At 49.8% G+C, this 17570-nt stretch overlaps 1 protein-coding gene across 2 annotated transcripts in view; it reads left to right on the top strand.

Annotated features, from left to right (window-relative positions):
* The window catches only part of MFSD12 (major facilitator superfamily domain containing 12), a 60816-nt gene that overhangs the window by 27260 nt on the left and 15986 nt on the right, over window positions 1-17570 (top strand). For both annotated transcript variants that reach the window (XM_060232774.1, XM_060232775.1), the window contains exons 2-5: window positions 678-888; window positions 7296-7416; window positions 11125-11322; window positions 15786-15878. In XM_060232774.1, coding sequence (XP_060088757.1) covers window positions 678-888; window positions 7296-7416; window positions 11125-11322; window positions 15786-15878 — 623 coding nt within the window. The remainder of the gene's footprint in view (window positions 1-677; window positions 889-7295; window positions 7417-11124; window positions 11323-15785; window positions 15879-17570) is intronic.

Here is a 17570-nt window from a genome sequence, read left to right as displayed (position 1 = left end):
GTCTGTTGTGGGGGTGGAAGGGAAAGGAGATTGTAGGCCGCTCTGTCCTTGAAAGTGCAGCTTCTGGGAGAGCTCTCTCAGCCCCATCCGCTTCACAGGGTGTCTGTTGTGGGGGAGGAAGGGAAAGGAGATTGTAGGCCTCTCTGAGACTCTATCCTTGAAAGAGCAGCTTCTGGGAGAGACCTCTCAGCCCCACCCGCCTCACATGGTGTTTGTTGTGGGGGAGGAAGGGGAAGGAAATTGTGAGCCGCTCTGAGATTTGGAGTGGAGGGCGGGATATAAATCCAATATCTCCTTCCTTCCTTTCTTCCTCCCTCATCAGCTCTTAAACATCTGACGTTTATTCTATGTGGCTCTTCCCTTGAGCAAGTTTGGCCCTCCCTGTTTCCTGCCTTGAGCCTCATTGAGCCTGTAAAGAAGACCTCTCTTAATGCGTCCAAGTGGGCAGCCGTGTTGGTCTGAACCAGTAGAACAAGGCAGTAGACAAGTGGTACCTTTAAGACCAACTAAGTTTCATTCAGAACGGAAGCTTTCGTGTGCTCTAAGCAGACTTCATCAGACCAAATGCAAGCCATCTTTAAATATAGAGAAAGTGGGCAGTGAGTTGATATGTAGAGTCATGGGAATGTTCTCATGGTGTGCTCTGTGTTCTCCCCCCCCCCCCCGCTTCCATACAGGAACCATCAGCGTCCTTCTGTCCTTCCCTTTCATCTTTAACCCCTGCCTAGGCTGCTCAGAGAAGACCCCCGAGTGGGCCGTCCTCATCTACTTCATCCCCTTCGTGGTCATTTTCCAGTTTGGCTGGGCAGCCACCCAGATCTCCCACCTCTCCCTCATCCCGGAACTGGTCACCAGCGACCACGAGAAGGTGGAACTCACAGCCTTCAGGTGAAGTCCCCAGGTGTGCCCAGCCTGTGCCTGTTTATGCGAGTGGAGGTCATCCGCCGGGTTGGGAAGGTTCCGGGAGCTTTGGGGGTGGAGCCTAGGGCGGGGCATCAGCAGGACTGTGTGCCGTAGAGTCCACCCTTCAAAGCAGCCATTTTCTTCCGGGGGGAAACTGATTCCCGTCGTCCAGAGACCAGTTGCAGGTTTCCTGGCTCTGCCTGGAGGTTAATGAGGAACCACAAAGGAAACCACAGTCTAGGTTGAGCAGACACTGACAGACAATCCGTGTGCAAATTAACTTGCAGTTGGCTCTCAAAATTATTTAGGACACCTTGGATTGCTGCTCATAAACATATACATTATGTTCCATTATTATTCGTCGTCTCTTGTGAGGACACAAATAATAAACAAAGATTATCTTTTTATTTATAGAACCCTAGAGTTGGAAGGGACCGCCAGGGTCATCTAGTCCAACCGCCTGCACAAGGCAGGAAACTCACAAATCCCTCCCCCTACATTCACAGGATCTTCATTGCTGTCAGATGGCCATCTAGCCTCTGTTGGAAAACCTCCAAGGAAGGAGAATCATAGAACGCTAGAGTTGGAAGGGACCTCCAGGGCCATCTAGTCCAACCCCCTGCACAATGCAGGAAGCTCACAAACACCTCCCCCAAAATCCACAGGATTTTCATTGCTGTCAGATGGCCATCTGGGCTCTGTTTAAAAACTTCCAAGGAAGGAGAGCCCACCACCTCCCGAAGAATCATAGAATCCTAGAGTTGGAAGAGACCTCTAGGGTCATCTAGTCCAACCCCCTGCACAATATAGGAAACTCACAAATACTTCCCCCTAAATTCACAAGATCCTCATTGCTGTCAGAGAGAGAGAGGGGGAAGGAAGCAGATGACAGCCAGTTGCTCGGGGGCCTGATAGGAGTCCTTTGGGGGCTTGATTTGGCCCCCAAACTGCATGTTTGACACCCCGATCTACAATATTGTCTAAGCTGCACCTTTCTTGGGAATCAGTTTGGTTCCTTTGTGTGTGAGAAAGTGGATTGGAACTGTTTAAAGAGGCTTTTTGAACGTGGTGTCATTAGATAATCTTTGTTTAGCCATTTGAGTTTATACATCAGGGGTATGTATCAACGGTAGCCAGAATAAGATATGCCAAATATTGGAAGAATTGAAGAAAAGCGACAGCTCCATGTATAAAGTACCTCTTGTCCAATATAAAGTACTCACACCATTTCTCCATAAAGATGCCTTTTCCAATAAATACGGAAATTCCAGTTTCTTTCCCGGTATCAAGAAATGCATAAACAGTTCGTAGAAATTCCGGATTTGCACAACGTATGCAGAGCTTACTCAAATCAATTTCCAAGCACCATCAGCTTACAGGCATAACCGGTCTCAACTCCTGTTTCGCATTATTGCTTTAGCCAAGCTAGAATGTCATACCTATAAAATAATCATACGATAAATGTTCACGGTACAAAGTACTCATCCATTTCAAAGCACGCAACTGCAAACAAGCCTCACACACTCACCCCTATATTGCTTCACTCTTCACACTGAAAAGCAATCCTTATTTCATTATTTCAACATTATTTGCGGGTATCTTTGCCACTACTTCAGGCAGGTGTGTGATATCCCTGTTCCCAGGTGCAACCATTTACTAGATACAGCAATCTGTTAAAGGGGGATACAAAACATAGCAGTTCAAGTCAGAAATCGATTATATATTATATCACACACCTCTCTCGGCTTGACTTCGCGAACGAAGATTTAAGAAGGGTGCAGTAGTCCACGTCTGCTGCAGGCTCGCTGGTGGCTGACAAGACCAATGCGGGACAGGCAGGTCCGGCCACAGTGGCTGCAGGGAAAAGTCTGATTTGGGTTGGTGCTGTAGCAGTGCGATTCTTCCTCAATCTCCTTTTGTCCTCAAGACCAGTTATGCGTGCGTTCTCAAAGGAAGAGACAGCCTGGTGGATGGTGTGCCTCACGCTTTGCGATCTGAGGCTAGGTCAGACCACTGGTGATGGTTGATGCGACAGGTACCAAGGCATTTCTTCAAGGAGTCCTTGTATCTCACGCCAAGTATATATTATATCACACACCAAGAATTTTATAGGTATGACATTCTAGCTTGGCTAAAGCAGTAATGCAAAAACGGGGGTTGAGACCGGTTATGCCCGTAAGCTGATGGTGCTTGGAGATTGATTTGAGTAACCTCTGCATACGTTGTGCAAATCTGGAATTTCTGTGAATTGTTTATGAATTTTTTGATACTGGTAAAGAAACTGAAATTTTCGTATCTATTGGAGAAGGCACCTCCAGGCAAACTGGAGAGCCAGTTTGGTGTAGTGGTGAAGTGTGCGGACTCTTATCTGGGAGAGCCGGGTTTGATTCCCCACTCCTCCACTTGCACCTGCTGGAATGGCCTTGGGTCAGCCGCAGCTCTGGCAGAGGTTGTCCTTGAAAGGGCAGCTGCTGTGAGAGCCCTCTCCAGCCCCACCCACCTTACAGGGTGTCTGTTGTGGGGGAGGAAGGTAAAGGAGATTGTGAGCCGCTCTGAGACTCTTTGGAGTGGAGGGCGGGATATAAATCCAATATCTTCATCTTCATCTTCTTCTTTATGGAGAAATGTTGTGAGTACTTTTTATTGTCAAGAGGTACTCTATACACGGAGCTGTCGCTTTTCTTCAATTCTTCCAATAGTTGGCATTTGTTATTCTGCCTGCCATTAATACCCCTGATGTATAAACTCAAACAGCTAAACAAAGATTATCTAATGACACCATGTTCAAAAAGTCTCTCTAAACGGTTCCAATCCACTTTTCACACACACAAAGTAACCGAACCGATTCCCAAGTAAGATGCAGCTTGGACGATGATGTAGATCAGGGGTGTTGAACGTGCAGTTTGGTGGCTGAATCAAGCCCCCTGAGGACTCCTATCAGGCCCCCGAGCAACTGGCTGTCCTCTGCTTCCTTCTCTCTCTCTCTTGCTTCCTTCTGCTTCACAGCTTGCTTTGCAAGGCTTGCTCAATTGCACAGGAGCTGCAGAAAAAAACCTCTATTTTTTCCATTGGCTGAGGCTCCTCCCTTGGGGAGGAATAGCTTGCTTTGCCAGGCACAGCAGAGCAACTGAGCCGAGCCTCTCTTCATCTGTTGGCTGAGGCTCCTCCCCCTCCTGGTCCCCTGGGGAAGGGAGGAAAGAGCCAGAGCTTCCTTTGCCCAGTTCCCCTGGATCCCATGGGAGAAATACAATGAAAGCATCTTTAAGACCAGAAAGTGCTAACATTTTAAACATGCTTTTAAGTTTTTTGGAAAATATGTGTTTGTCTGTGTTCTTTATAAAATTTATACCTCTGCTACCTAATCTTAAATAGGTGCACACATGGCCCGGCCCAACAAGGTCTCTTTTATGTCAGCTCCGGCCCTCATAACAAATGAGTTTGCCACCCTTGAAGATGCATTCAGTTTACAGATTCAATGAATGAATGAATAACAATATTTCATTACATAGATGTGGCCATCTGCTCTCCTGGATTCTAATACGTCTGTTTCGAGGGAGAAATCTCCTTCCGGCTGCCGACTAAGGTTTCGTGACGATTGCGTTTGAAATGTTTCTGAGCCAAAGTTCCACAATAAGTTGTGTGGCTGGAAGGAGATTCCTCCCTCGAAACAGACGTATTAGAATCCAAGAGAGCAGGCTGCCGCAGCTAGGTAATGAAGTATTCTTATTCGTTCGTGGAATTTGTGAATTGGATGCATGGGTCAAGGGGTGCTTCAGCCGCATCATCGCCCAAGCTACAGCTTACTTGGGAGTCAGTTCTGTCACTTTGTGGGTGTGAAAGAAGATTGGAACTGGTTGAAGAGACTTTTTGAAGTTGCCGTCATTGTGATCTTTGTTTCTTATTGGTGTTCTCACAAGAGTTGGTGAATAATAATATATACATATTTATGAGCAGTAATAATAATAAGAAGATATTGGATTTATATCCCGCCCTATACTCTGAATCTCAGAGTTTCAGAGCGGTCACAATCTCCTTTCCCTTCCTTCCCCATAACAGACACCCTGTGAGGTAGGTGGGACTGAGAGAGCTCTCCCACAAGCTGCCCTTTCAAGGACAGAGTCTGAGAGCGGCCTACAATCTCCTTTCCCTTCCTCCCCCAAACAGACACCCTGTGAGGCGGGTGGGGCTGAGAGAGATTTCACAGCAGCTGCCCTTTCAAGGAAACCTCTGCCAGAGCTATGGCTGACCCAAGGCCATTCTAGTAGCTGCAAGTGGAGGAGTGGGGAATCAAACCTGGGTCTCCCAGATAAGAGTCCATCTTAGGCCACGGCCCCCTGATGGAGCCAACCCTCCAGGAGCTTACAGGGCTCTTCGTACAGGGTCTACTGTAAGCTCTTGGAGGATTAACTACATCAGGGGTATGTGGCCTAACATGCAAAGGAGTACCTGCTACAAAAAAAAGTCTTGGCAGTAATTCAAAGGGTTGTAAATCATTTTGTGAGGCAATTGCAAGTTAATTTGCACACGGCTTGTCTGCCAGTGTTTGCCCTGCCTGGAGGTTGACAACCCTTGATGGGGTCCTGTTGCTGATTCTGGTGGGCTACTCCCCGCTGTTGGAGGCAGTGCATTAGCCTTACATGCTGAAGATCTGGGTGGTTCTTCTGGCATCTTCCATTTGAAATGTCTTTCCTAGCAGTTCTGGGAAAGTCCACGGGACTGGCTTGCTGCAAGACAGCTTTATAGGGTGATACAGCCTGTAGCTGGGTTGATGTAGCTGGGTTGATGTAGCTGAGTTAGAAAATTCCTGGAGATCTTGGAGTAGGAGCTTGGGAGGGACCCCAGTGGGGCATAACTCCATAGAGTCCACTCTCCAAAGCAGTCATTTTCTCCAGGGGAACTGATCTCTGTTACCTGCAGACCAGTTGTAATTCTGGGAGATCTTCAAACGCAACCTAAAGGTTAGCGACTTTCCCCATAGCCGTCAAGCACCAGAAGGCCACAAGTTTGATCCCTGCTCTTGTCTACAAAATGTGAGTCTAAAAATATTGTTTTAAATGTCAAAAAAAATCAATTGCCGTGGAAGCGTTGCACAATTTCCCGGTTAAGGGGAAACAAATTGCAGAGAGGCTCTAACTTCAGTGGTAGCAAGAGAAAGAAAAGGCTGCCCTCTTCTGGCAGAAGGTAGAATTGTTCCAAACCATAGCAATGTCCAAAATTATCACCGCTCTTTTAAAACATGTAACTAGAGCGAAGGGGTGGCCAAACTTGCTTAATGTAAGAGCCACATAGAATACACATCAGATGTTTGAGAGCCTCAAGACAGGAATATGAGACGTTTGAGAACCGCAAAACAAGGAGGGAGAGCGGGAGGAAAGAAAGCAAATAGATGGGGGAAGGAGGAGGGAGGGAAAGGTGGAAAGAAAGCAACTTTAACTTTAAATGCATTCTCCAAGCTGCCAGCTGGCTTGGCTTGGAAAAGTGATTTAAAGAGATAAATGCCTTCTCCAGTTGGCCGACAGGATGGTGGGGGCTTTGAGAACTCTCTTGCTGGAACTCTCTATCTGGGGCAGTGATGCTCTGTATTCTTCGTGCTTGAGGGAGAGCAGCAGTGGGAGAGCTTTTAGGGGCAACAGTGGGAGAGCTTCTACTGTCCTGGCCCTACTGGTGGATCTCCTGATGGCACCTGGTTATTTTGGCCACTGTGTGACACAGAGTGTTGGACTGGAGGGGCCATTGGCTTGATCCAACATGGCTTCTCTTATGGTCTTATGTCTGGGGCAGTGATGCTCTGTATTCTTGGTGCTTGAGCGGGGGCAACAGTGGGAGGGCTTCTAGTGTCCTGGCCCGACTGGTGGACCTCCTGATTGTGCCTGGTTTTTTTTTTACCAATGTGTGACACAGAGTGTTGGACTGGATGGGCCACTGGCCTGATACAACATAGCTTCTCTTATGTTCTTCTGTCTGGGGCAGTGCTGCTCTGTATTTTTGGTGCTTGGGGGCGGGCAACAGTGGAAGGGCTTCTGGTGTCTTGGTCCCACTGATGGACCTCCTGATGGCACCTGGGTTTTTTGGCCACTGTGTGACACAGACTGTTGAACTGGATGGGCCACTGGCCTGATCCAACATGGCTTCTCTTATGTTCTTATGAATTCAGGCTTCTTTGAGGCCAGATACGCTCTTAATGAGCCCTTCCAGGACTTCCAGATATTTTATTTTTCCTTTTATATTTAGGAAAAGTCCACAAAGAAATGAATGAAACTGATTCAATGCTTCCTGTCACATTCCTGCAAATTGAAGCACATACAGAGGGTCTTTATGCCTGTCATGCTCTTTTTGCAAAGCAGGGGAACTCCAGCCCTGGTAACATCTGGCTGATTTTTTGCTCCTCTTAGATATGCCTTTACTGTCGTGGCAAACATCACCGTGTATGGGCTGGCGTGGCTCCTCTTGCACTTCGAGGTGGGCCGCAGGGGGGCTCCAAACCTCGGTCGGCAAGACATCCCTGTCTTTCGGGTGAGTGAAGGGTATGTGTGGGGATTCAGGGGCCAGGGGGTGGAGGTATATGGATTTGCAGACAGCTCATACTCTAGTTTCTCGGCTTCGCAACATCCCTTGCTGAGTGATGCCAATCTTATAGCTAGTTAAATGGTTTGGTATATTCTTGGAGAGGGGTTTTTTGGTTCGCTGCTCTCTCCCCTCTGTCTAAAGCAGGGGTGTCAAACGCCGTAGCCTGAAAGTGCCGTTCGTTGTTTCTGGCTTACAATCTCCTTTCCCTTCCTCCCCCACAACAGACGCCCTATGAGGTAAATGAAGATATTGGATTTATATCCTGTCCTCTAAGAGTCCCAGAGCGGCTCACAATCTCCTTTCCCTTCCTCCCCCACAACAGACACCCTGTGAGGCAAGTGGGGCTGAGAGAGCTCTCCCAGAAGCTGCCCTTACAAGGACAGAGTCTCAGAGCGGCCCACAATCTCCTTTCCCATCCTCCCCCACAACAGACACCCTGTGAGGTGGCTGGGGCTGAGAGAGCTCTCCCAGAAGCTGCCCTTACAAGGACAGAGTCTCAGAGTGGCCTACAATCTCCTTTCCCTTCCTCCCCCACAACAGACACCCTGTGAGGTGGGTGGGGCTGAGAGGGGTCTCACAGCAGCTGCCCTTTCAAGGACAACCTCTGCCAAAACAAAGAAGGGAAAGAAACTTAACCCAAAAACTGGAGTAAGAAACCTAAAAGGTTAATATTTATTTATTTGATTTCTATCCCGTCCTCCCCACTGAGGTGGGCTCAGGGCGGCTTACAACATAAAATCCCAGAACAATAAAATAAGTAAATATTAAAAATACAGATTCAGTAATCATTTACAGTAATGAAAACAATGAAAACAGAAAAACGGAAACAGTCTATTAATTTGGTGCTATTTGGATGGCGACGGCCTTCCTCCGCAGTTCTTAAATGCACCGGCAGTTGTATGCCAGCCGGAAGAGGACAGTCTCGCAGGGCCTTGCGGAACTGCCCGAGGTTCCACAAGGCCCTCACTTAATCCGGTAACTGGTTCCACCAGCAGGGGGCTGTGATTGAAAAGGCCCTGTCTCTGGTCAATTTCAGTCGGGCCTCCTTCGGCCCTGGGGATTACTAGCAGATTTTGAGATTTTAATATGCTATTAAAGGGCTGAACATTTAAAGTGTAAAAAAATCATAAATCAACAGACATGACGTGACAAAAGGCTTAGGGGTATTCTTGAGGCCTCTTGTTCTATAGCCTTATGTCTTAATCAACGACATACCTATAGCATTCAGTGTATTTTGTATGCCACTTGGTCCAGAATTGATCAAGTAAAGTCGGAGCCTGTGTGCTAAGAGTTATGTCTATAAAACAAGAGGCCTCAAGAATATCTCTTTGCCTTTGTCACTTCATTAAATTTCCGCGTGGTCCAGCATTGTCCCATTGTTTTATTCTGTTCTGTATTATGAGCCAATAGGTGTACTCACCTTTCTGACCTCTGAAGAAGGCCAGTCTAGGTCGAAACCCGTCAGGTCAAGTTGAGCGGGTTCCCGTTGTGGTTTTATGATTTTACATAGGATAGAGGCTTACGATGGGCCCTTAAACGGTTTTAGCTTTCTATAATAAATGCATGTATGTAAGGCTTCCCAACCCTCCCGCCCTGGCGGGGGACCCCAGGATTTCCAGCCTCTTCCCCTGCTCCCCAAAAAAACGGAAGCGGGGGGAGGGGGGGAAACGGTGCCAAGGAGCGTGGCGAGCCCCCCCTTCTCGGAGCAGGCGACGCCGCTGCGCTGCCGCCTCTTCTCCGTAGCTGCTCCTCCGAGATGGGCTCAGCTTGAGCCCATCTCGGAGGAGCAGATACGGAGAAGAGGCGGCAGCGCAGCGGTGTCGCCCGCTCCGCTCCGCCTCTGAGGTAAAATCAGAGAAGGGGAGGCTGGAGGCAGGCCAGGAGCTTGGCGAGCTGCGAATCTGGGTCCTTCTAGGACCTGGACTCGCGGCTCGCCACGCTCCTGACCTGCCTCCACCCTCGTCACACGCTCTGTGTGTCACACCCTCCTTGTCACACCCTCCACCTTGTCACACGCTCTGTCTGCGCCGCCCCGCTACTCACCGCTTGCAGGCAGGCAGGGAGAGGCTGAGCAGGGCCGCGGGGGCGACGGGACGATGCAGCCGCTGCTGCTTTCCCGACCGGGCGTGCAAAGGTGCCCGGCGGCCCGGAGGAGGAGGAGGGCCTTGCGTGGCCTGCTGCCGCTGGGGCGCCCGCCCAGGCCTACTGCTGGGATGCTCCGCCGGGCCCTGGGGGGGTGGGGAGGAGGAGCAGCAGGCGGCGGCTGGGCTGGGAGGCGGCAGGGGCTTGGAAGAGGCGCCTTGCGCGGGGCTGCTTTGCCGCGCCTTCGAGCCTGTGGGCCTGGCGACTCCTCGCGCAGTGAAGGGGGCTCCCTCCCTCCCAAGGAACAGCTGGCCGTATTCAGGCGGGGGAAGGTGATGGCGACCGCTTTGGCATACTTGGCATACCTCCCAATGTCAAGCATGGTTAAATACTATTGCTAATTGATTGTTTTAGGGTCCTGCATAAGCTGGTCTGTACATTGTCATGGAGGATCCATTCCTCTTAGTTTGTTACTGGAGTTCAATTATGCTTGCCGCAGCCTTGATCTTGGCTCCACCCCTAATGTCTCCTGGCTCCACCCCCAAAGTCTCCTGGCTCCACCCCCAAAGTCCCCAGATATTTCTTGAATTGGACTTGGCAACCCTAGTGCATGTTGATTTATGATTTTTTTTTTTTTACGCTTTGTTTTTAATGTTCGGCCCTTTAATTGCCTATTAACCTTTTGGGTTTCTTACCTCTGAGTGACGTCATAAGGCCGTGTACGCAGGTTTTCCCCTGTGGGTAGGGAGTGGCTGCGCGTTGGGGTTTTGGCTTGGGCGACAGAATTCCATGCGCCGACCCCTGATGGTGAGCCGCTCTGAGACTCTGAAATTTGGAGCGGAGGACAGGATATAAATCCAATGTCATCGTCGTCTTCTTATGACGGCATTGTAATATGTAATGAAATAATTATACGACTCACGGCCCAGTTGCTAACAGGTCATGAACCGGTACCGGTCCATGGACTGGAAGTTGGGGACTCCTGCTTTAAAGGAGGTGGCTATCCAGAGACTGCTGTTAAGAAGATATTGGATTTATATCCCGCCCTCCACTCCAAAGAGTCTCAGAGTGGCTCACAATCTCCTTTCCCTTCCTCCCCCACAACAGAAACCCTGTGAGGTAGATGAAGATATTGGATTTATATCCTGCCCTCCACTCCAAAGAGTCTCAGAGCGGCTCACAATCTCCTTTCCCTTCCTCCCCCATAACAGACACCCTGTGAGGTAGATGAAGATATTGGATTTGTATCCCGCCCTCCACTCCGAAGAGTCTCAGAGCGGCTCACAATCTCCTTGACCTTCCTCCCCCACAACAGACACCTTGTGAGGTGGGTGGGGCTGGAGAGGGCTCTCACAGCAGCTGCCCTTTCAAGGACAACCTCTGCCAGAGCTATGGCTGACCCAAGGCCATTCCAGCAGGTGCAAGTGGAGGAGTGGGGAATCAAACCCGGTTCTCCCAGATAAGAGTCCGCACACTTAACCACTACACCAAACTGACTGCTGTTGTGGCCTCTTTATTTTTTTTCCTACCTTCCAACGGGGCTTTCCCCCCCCATCTTCTTCCCCTTCTCAGAACTTGTCTCTGATCGTTGTGGCTGTGGGAGCCATTTCCTCGCTGCTCTTTCATCTCGGCACCCCGGAGAAGACCCGGCCGCCTGGTTGGGCTCCCGAACCTCAAGAGCGCACCCCGCTGTTGTCGGATAGCCAGAAGAAGCACATTCGGCCCTACCTTCTCTGGAACCACTGGCTTCTAGAACCTGCCTTCTACCAGGTGAGGCCGCAACCCCTTCCTCAACCCCAGTCCCAAAGCAAGCAAAAGACAACGTTCCAGAGTTTTCGGGAGGCTCTTGAAGCGAAACGAAGCTATTGACCTTCCTGTTGATTCCTCGATTCCTGTGTTTTGAGACCATGCATTCATTTATTATGAGGGCAGAATCTGATATAAATGTCACTTTGTCAGGATTAGATCCATATCCTGCTCTATACTCTGAATCTAAGAGCGGCCTACAAACTCCTTTCCCTTCCTCCCCCCCCAAACAGACACCCTGTGAGGTGGGTAGGGCTGAGAGAGCTCTCCCAGAAGCTGCCCTTTCAAGGACAGAGGCTCAGAGCGGCCTACAACCTCCTTCCCCTTCCTCCCCCACAACAGACACCCTGTGAGGTGGGTGGGGCTGAGAGAGCTCTCCCAGAAGCTGCCCTTTCAAGGACAGAGGCTCAGAGCGGCCTACAACCTCCTTCCCCTTCCCCCCCCACAACAGACACCCTGTGAGGTGGGTGGGGCTGAGAGAGCTCTCCCAGAAGCTTCCCTTTCAAGGACAGAGGCTCAAAGCGGCTTACAATCCCCTTTCCCTTCCTCCCCCACAACAGACACCCTATGAGGCAGGTGGGGCTGAGAGAACTCTCCCAGAAGCTGCCCTTTTGAGGAGAGTCTCAAAGCGGCCTACAATCTCCTTTCCCTTCCTCCCCCACAACAGACACTCTGTAAAGTGGGTGTGGCTGAGAGAGCTCTCACACCAGCTGCCCTTTCAAGGACAACTCCTGTGAGAGCTGTGGCTGACCCAAGGCCATTCCAGCAGCTGCAAGTGGAGGAGTGGGGAATCAAACCCGGTTCTCCTGAATAAGTGTCCACACGCTTAACCACTACACCGAACTGGCTCCAAACATGTGTGGCATAAAATGTAATGCCAGGTAAAAAGGTCAAGGTAGTCCTCTGTGCAAGCACCAGTCATTTCCGACTCTGGGGGTGACGTCGCATCACAATGTTTTCACGGCAGACTTTTTACGGGGTGGTTTGCCCTTGCCTTCCCCAGTCATCTACACTTTCCGCCCAGCAAGCTGGGGACTCATTTTACTGACCTTGGAAGGATGGAAGGCTGAGTCAACCTTGAGCCGGTGACCTGAACCCAGCTTCAGCCGGGATCGAACTCAGGTCATGAGCAGAGAGCACGGACTACAGTACTGCAGCTTTACAACACTGTCCCACAGGGCTCTTCATAAAGAACACAAACAAACCCAATTAACAGTATTTTTTCTTAGTCAAAATACAAACGTGCTTAAAACGTATATCTCCCTGTTGCCTGCCCTCACACTTCCATCTCCCATTATACATTAGCACTGGACAGCCTACTCGCAGAGGTGTCACTTGTGACCCGGGGCCAGATTAGGCCCCTAGAGGGCTCCTGTCAAGCCCACAAGCAACTCACTGTCATCTCCTTCCTTCTTGCTTCCTTCTGCATCACAGCTTGCTTTGCCAGGCTTGCTCAATCGCACAGGAGCTACAGATCAAAGCCTCTATTTTCTCCATTGGCTGAGCCTCCTCCCTTGGGGAGGAAGGGGGGGAGGGAGAGCTTGCTTTGCCAGGCTTGCTCAATCGTGCAGGAGCTACGGAGCAAAGCCTCTATTTTCTCCAGTGGCTGACCAGCACATTAAGCAGCTTATGTCCAAAAGCTCACATTGCCCAGCCATTTCATGTTTTCCCTGGGTCTTAGGTTCAAAGCATTGAGCATGAGATTTCTGTAATGAGCATCGATAAATCAAAAGTAGGTTTGCAACTGACACACGCACACCTGAACAACGCCTGAACAGCATACTCAAGATTGCTACATCACAGACATTGTCTCTAGATTTTGATGCAGTAATTCAAAGCAAAAGGTCAGTGATCAGAAAACGTTAAACAAACAAATTATTGCAAGAGTTTAAGTATGCTTTACGTTTTTTTTTTAAAAAGTACATATATTTAATTGTGTTTGTCTGTGTCCTTTCTAAAGTTTATGTAGCCACTGCCTTGCATTGCATTTTATGACACACAAAGTCTCATTTATGTCAGAGCTGACCCTTATGAGTTTGATACCCCCGGCATACAGGGATATAATGCACAATATGCGCAGCCTCTGTCATCAGGAAAACACCAGCTGTCTCCTTCGTTCAATGGAAACTATCAGGGGTCGTTTTGTAGAGAAATAGGTGGTGGAGCTCATTACCGTAACTCATTAGCACACGGCACCCTCCCATCCAAAAGCAACTTGATTCAAGAAAGGAGAGCCCTGGGCAAGCGAGGCCTGCTTAAGCTGGCTAGAGATCCACCAGGTGCCATCAGGAGATCCACCAGTGGGGCCACCCCCTCTCCCAAGTCAAAAGGCCAGCAAGCCACCTGCTGCCAAAATCACAGAAGAAGTGGAGAAGGGTGGTGTGGGCTTCTCCAGGGATTAATGAGGGCTTCTGGGGGTGTGGCAAAGCCCCTGGTGGCTGGCTGGCTGGCTGCCCGCTCTCCTCATCCAGGGATTGTTATGCAGCTGCACCTTCTATTCAACAGACAAGGTAGGTGGGAAGGAAGAGGGGGGACCCTCAGAAAGGTTCAGGAGCTGTCCTCCGGTGAATCCCTGCTGAATCCGAGGCCTGCAAACCATGTATTTAATTACACAAATAAATGAAAAAAATACTCAAAACACTAATAATGCCTATGGCCCAAAAGTCGAAATGTTGTAGCACGCACACTGTTGCCTATAAATACAACGGTCAGAATTGCATAAACCAAACCACCAAGTTCCGACATAATTCCGGGCTTCCAAGGGAGATGTAAAGAAATATTGAACGCTCAAGAAGAGTGGTATGAATATGAATTCTTCAAATGTGTATAAGGTGGGCTCTCAACAGAATTTTGCTTGTTAAACTTCCCGTTTTGCTAAATATCTCTATCAAGAGATGCACATATAAACAACTTAAGCCTTTACACGGAGGTGCTCAGGACTATGCCTCAAATTTATTTTAACGTATAGTTTTGAGCAGGGCTTTTTTGTAGCAGGAATTCCTTTGCCTATTAGGCCACACCCCTCTTATGTAGCCAATCCTCCAAGAGCTGACAGGGCTCTTCTTACAGGGCCTACTGTAAGCTCTAGGTGGATTGGCTACATCGGTGTGTGTGTGTGTGTGTGTGTGTGTGGCCTAATAGGCAAATAATTTTCTGCTACAGAAAAAAGCCCTGGTTTTGAGAATTCTGGAAAGGATTTTTAGAAAATGTAAAGGGAACGTACCATGTCAGATTGCCTGCTTTCCCCTTTTCTTGGCTGTTGGAGGGGCTATTCTTTGAAGCCCCAGTTCTCCAAATTTCCCTGTCCCAGCACTGCCTGGCTAGTGTACATAAAAGAAGCCATGTTGGATCAGGCCAGTGGCCCCTCCAGTCCAACGCTCTGTGTCACACAGTGGCCAAAAACTCAGGTGCCATCAGAAGGTCCATCAGTGGGACCAGGACACTAGAAGCCCTCCCACTGTTGCCCCCCTCCAAGCACCAAGAATACAGAGCATCACTGCCCGAGACAGAAGAACATAACAGAAGCCATGTTGGATCAGGCCAGTGGCCCCTCCAGTCCAACGCTCTGTGTCACACAGTGGCCAAAAACTCAGGTGCCATCAGAAGGTCCATCAGTGGGACCAGGACACTAGAAGCCCTCCCACTGTTGCCCCCCCTCCAAGCACCAAGAATACAGAGCATCACTGCCCGAGACAGAAGAACATAACAGAAGCTGTGTTGGATCAGGCCAGTGGCCCCTCCAGACCAACACTCTGTGTCACACAGTGGCCAAAAACTCAGGTGCCATCAGAAGGTCCATCAGTGGGACCAGGACACTAGAAGCCCTCCCACTGTTGCCTCCCCTCCAAGCACCAAGAATACAGAGCATCACTGCCCGAGACAGAAGAACATAACAGAAGCTGTGTTGGATCAGGCCAGTGGCCCCTCCAGTCCAACACTTTGTGTCACACAGGGGCCAAAAACCCCAGGTGCCACCAGAAGGTCCATCAGTGGGGCCAGGACACTAGAAGCCCTCCCACTGTGCCCACCCACCTACACCAAGGATACAGAGCATCACTTGCCTCAGACAGAGAGTTCCAACAATACTCTGTGGCTAATAGACACTGATGGACCTCTGCTCCAGATGTTGATCCAATCCCCTCTTGAAGCTGGCTATGCTTGTAGCCGCCACCACCTCCTGTGGCAGTGAATTCCACATGTCAATCGCCCTTTGGGTGAAGAAGGACTTCCTTTTATCCGTTCTAACCCGGCTGCTCAGCAATTTTATCGAGTGCCCACGAGTTCTGGTATTGTGAGAAAGGGAGAAAAGGACTTCTTTCTCTACCGTCTCTTTCCCAGGCATAATCTTGTAAACTTCGATCACGTTCGGAAAGATAGTCCGCGAACCCTTCCATGTATTACCCTTGCTTCTCTCCTCCCGCCAACAGGTGGCGTTGCTCTACATGGCCACACGACTCATAGTCAACCTCTCTCAGACCTACATCGCCATGTACCTCACCAACTCGTTGATGCTCCCAAAGGTGAGTCTGCTCTCAAAAGCCCCTTTTCCCAGGTGAGCTTGTTCTGTTTCTGTACCAAATTGCAGTTATGTTTTGTAAATTTTTCCTAATAGATGCATTGAATCTCCAGGGATTAACTGTTCAAAAGCTATCTTCCTTTTCATTAACCTCCTCCTTCGGCTATTTGTTCTCTGCTGGGCTTTTTTGATAGATAAAAACCAGCAGGAACTTATTGTGCATATTACCCCCCCCCCCACACACACATCATCATCATTTTGCTTTTTCAACAAAAAAGCCCAGCAAAAACTCATTTGCATGTTAGAAGAAGACATTGGATTTATATCCCACCCTATGCTCTGGATCTCAGAGCGGCCTACAATCTCCTTTGTCTTCCTCCCCCACAACAGACACCCCATGAGGTGGGTGGGGCTGAGAGAGCTCTCACAGCAGCTGCCCTTTCAAGGACAGAGTCTCAAAGCGGCCTACAATCTCCTCTTCCTTCTCCCCCACAACAGACCCCCCTGTGAGGTGGGTGGGGCTGAGAGAGCTCTCCCAGAAGCTGCCCTTTCAAGGACAGAGTCTCAGAGCGGCCTACAATCTCCTTTCCCTTTCTTCCCCACAAAAGATCCCCTGAGAGCTGGATGGGGCTGAGAGAGCTCTCCCAGAAGCTGCCCTTTCAAGGACAGAGTCTCAAGAGCGGCCTACAATCTCCTTTCCCTTCCTCCCCCAGAACAGACCCCCCCTGTGAGGTGGGTGGGGCTGAGAGAGCTCTCCCAGAAGCTGCCCTTTCAAGGACAGAGTCTCAAAGCGGCCTACAATCTCCTCTTCCTTCTCCCCCACAACAGACCCCCCTGTGAGGTGGGTGGGGCTGAGAGAGCTCTCCCAGAAGCTGCCCTTTCAAGGACAGAGTCTCAGAGCGGCCTACAATCTCCTTTCCCTTCCTCCCCCACAACAGACACCCCGTGAGGTGGGTGGGGCTGAGAGAGCTCTCCCAGAAGCTGCCCTTTCAAGGACAGAGTCTCAGAGCGGCCTACAATCTCCTTTCCCTTTCTTCCCCACAAAAGATCCCCTGTGAGCTGGATGGGGCTGAGAGAGCTCTCCCAGAAGCTGCCCTTTCAAGGACAGAGTCTCAAGAGCGGCCTACAATCTCGTTTCCCTTCCTCCCCCAGAACAGACCCCCCCCCTGTGAGGTGGGTGGGGCTGAGAGAGCTCTCCCAGAAGCTGCCCTTTCAAGGACAGAGTCTTAGAGCGGCCTACAATCTCCTTTCCCTTTCTTCCCCACAACAGATCCCCTGTGAGCTGGGTGGGGCTGAGAGAGCTCTCCCAGAAGCTGCCCTTTCAAGGACAGAGTCCCAGAGCAGCCTACAATCTCCTTTCCCTTCCTCCCCCACAACAGACACCCTGTGAGGTGGGTGGGACTGAAAGAGCTGTGACAAAAACTCCCCTTTCAAGGACGACGTCTGTGAGAGCTGTGGCTGACCCAAGGCTATTCCAGCAGCTGCAAGTGTAGAAGTGGAGAATTAAACTGGGTTCTCCCAGATATGAGTCTGCACACTTAATCACTACAACAGACTGGCTCTCCCCCTAACACCAAGCCAACAAGAACTGTATTCCTGTGCATTCCTGCTCAAAAAAAAAACACGCTGGTTCTCTGAATTTAGAGACCATCTGATAATATAGCAACCATGAGATGGTTTTTCCTTCGTTTTGAAT

The sequence above is a fragment of the Heteronotia binoei genome, chromosome 2, assembly GCF_032191835.1.
Source record: "Heteronotia binoei isolate CCM8104 ecotype False Entrance Well chromosome 2, APGP_CSIRO_Hbin_v1, whole genome shotgun sequence".
NCBI lineage: Eukaryota > Metazoa > Chordata > Lepidosauria > Squamata > Gekkonidae > Heteronotia > Heteronotia binoei.
The sequence above is the reverse complement of the archived record's forward strand: the minus strand, read 5'-3'. Positions and strand labels throughout refer to the sequence as shown.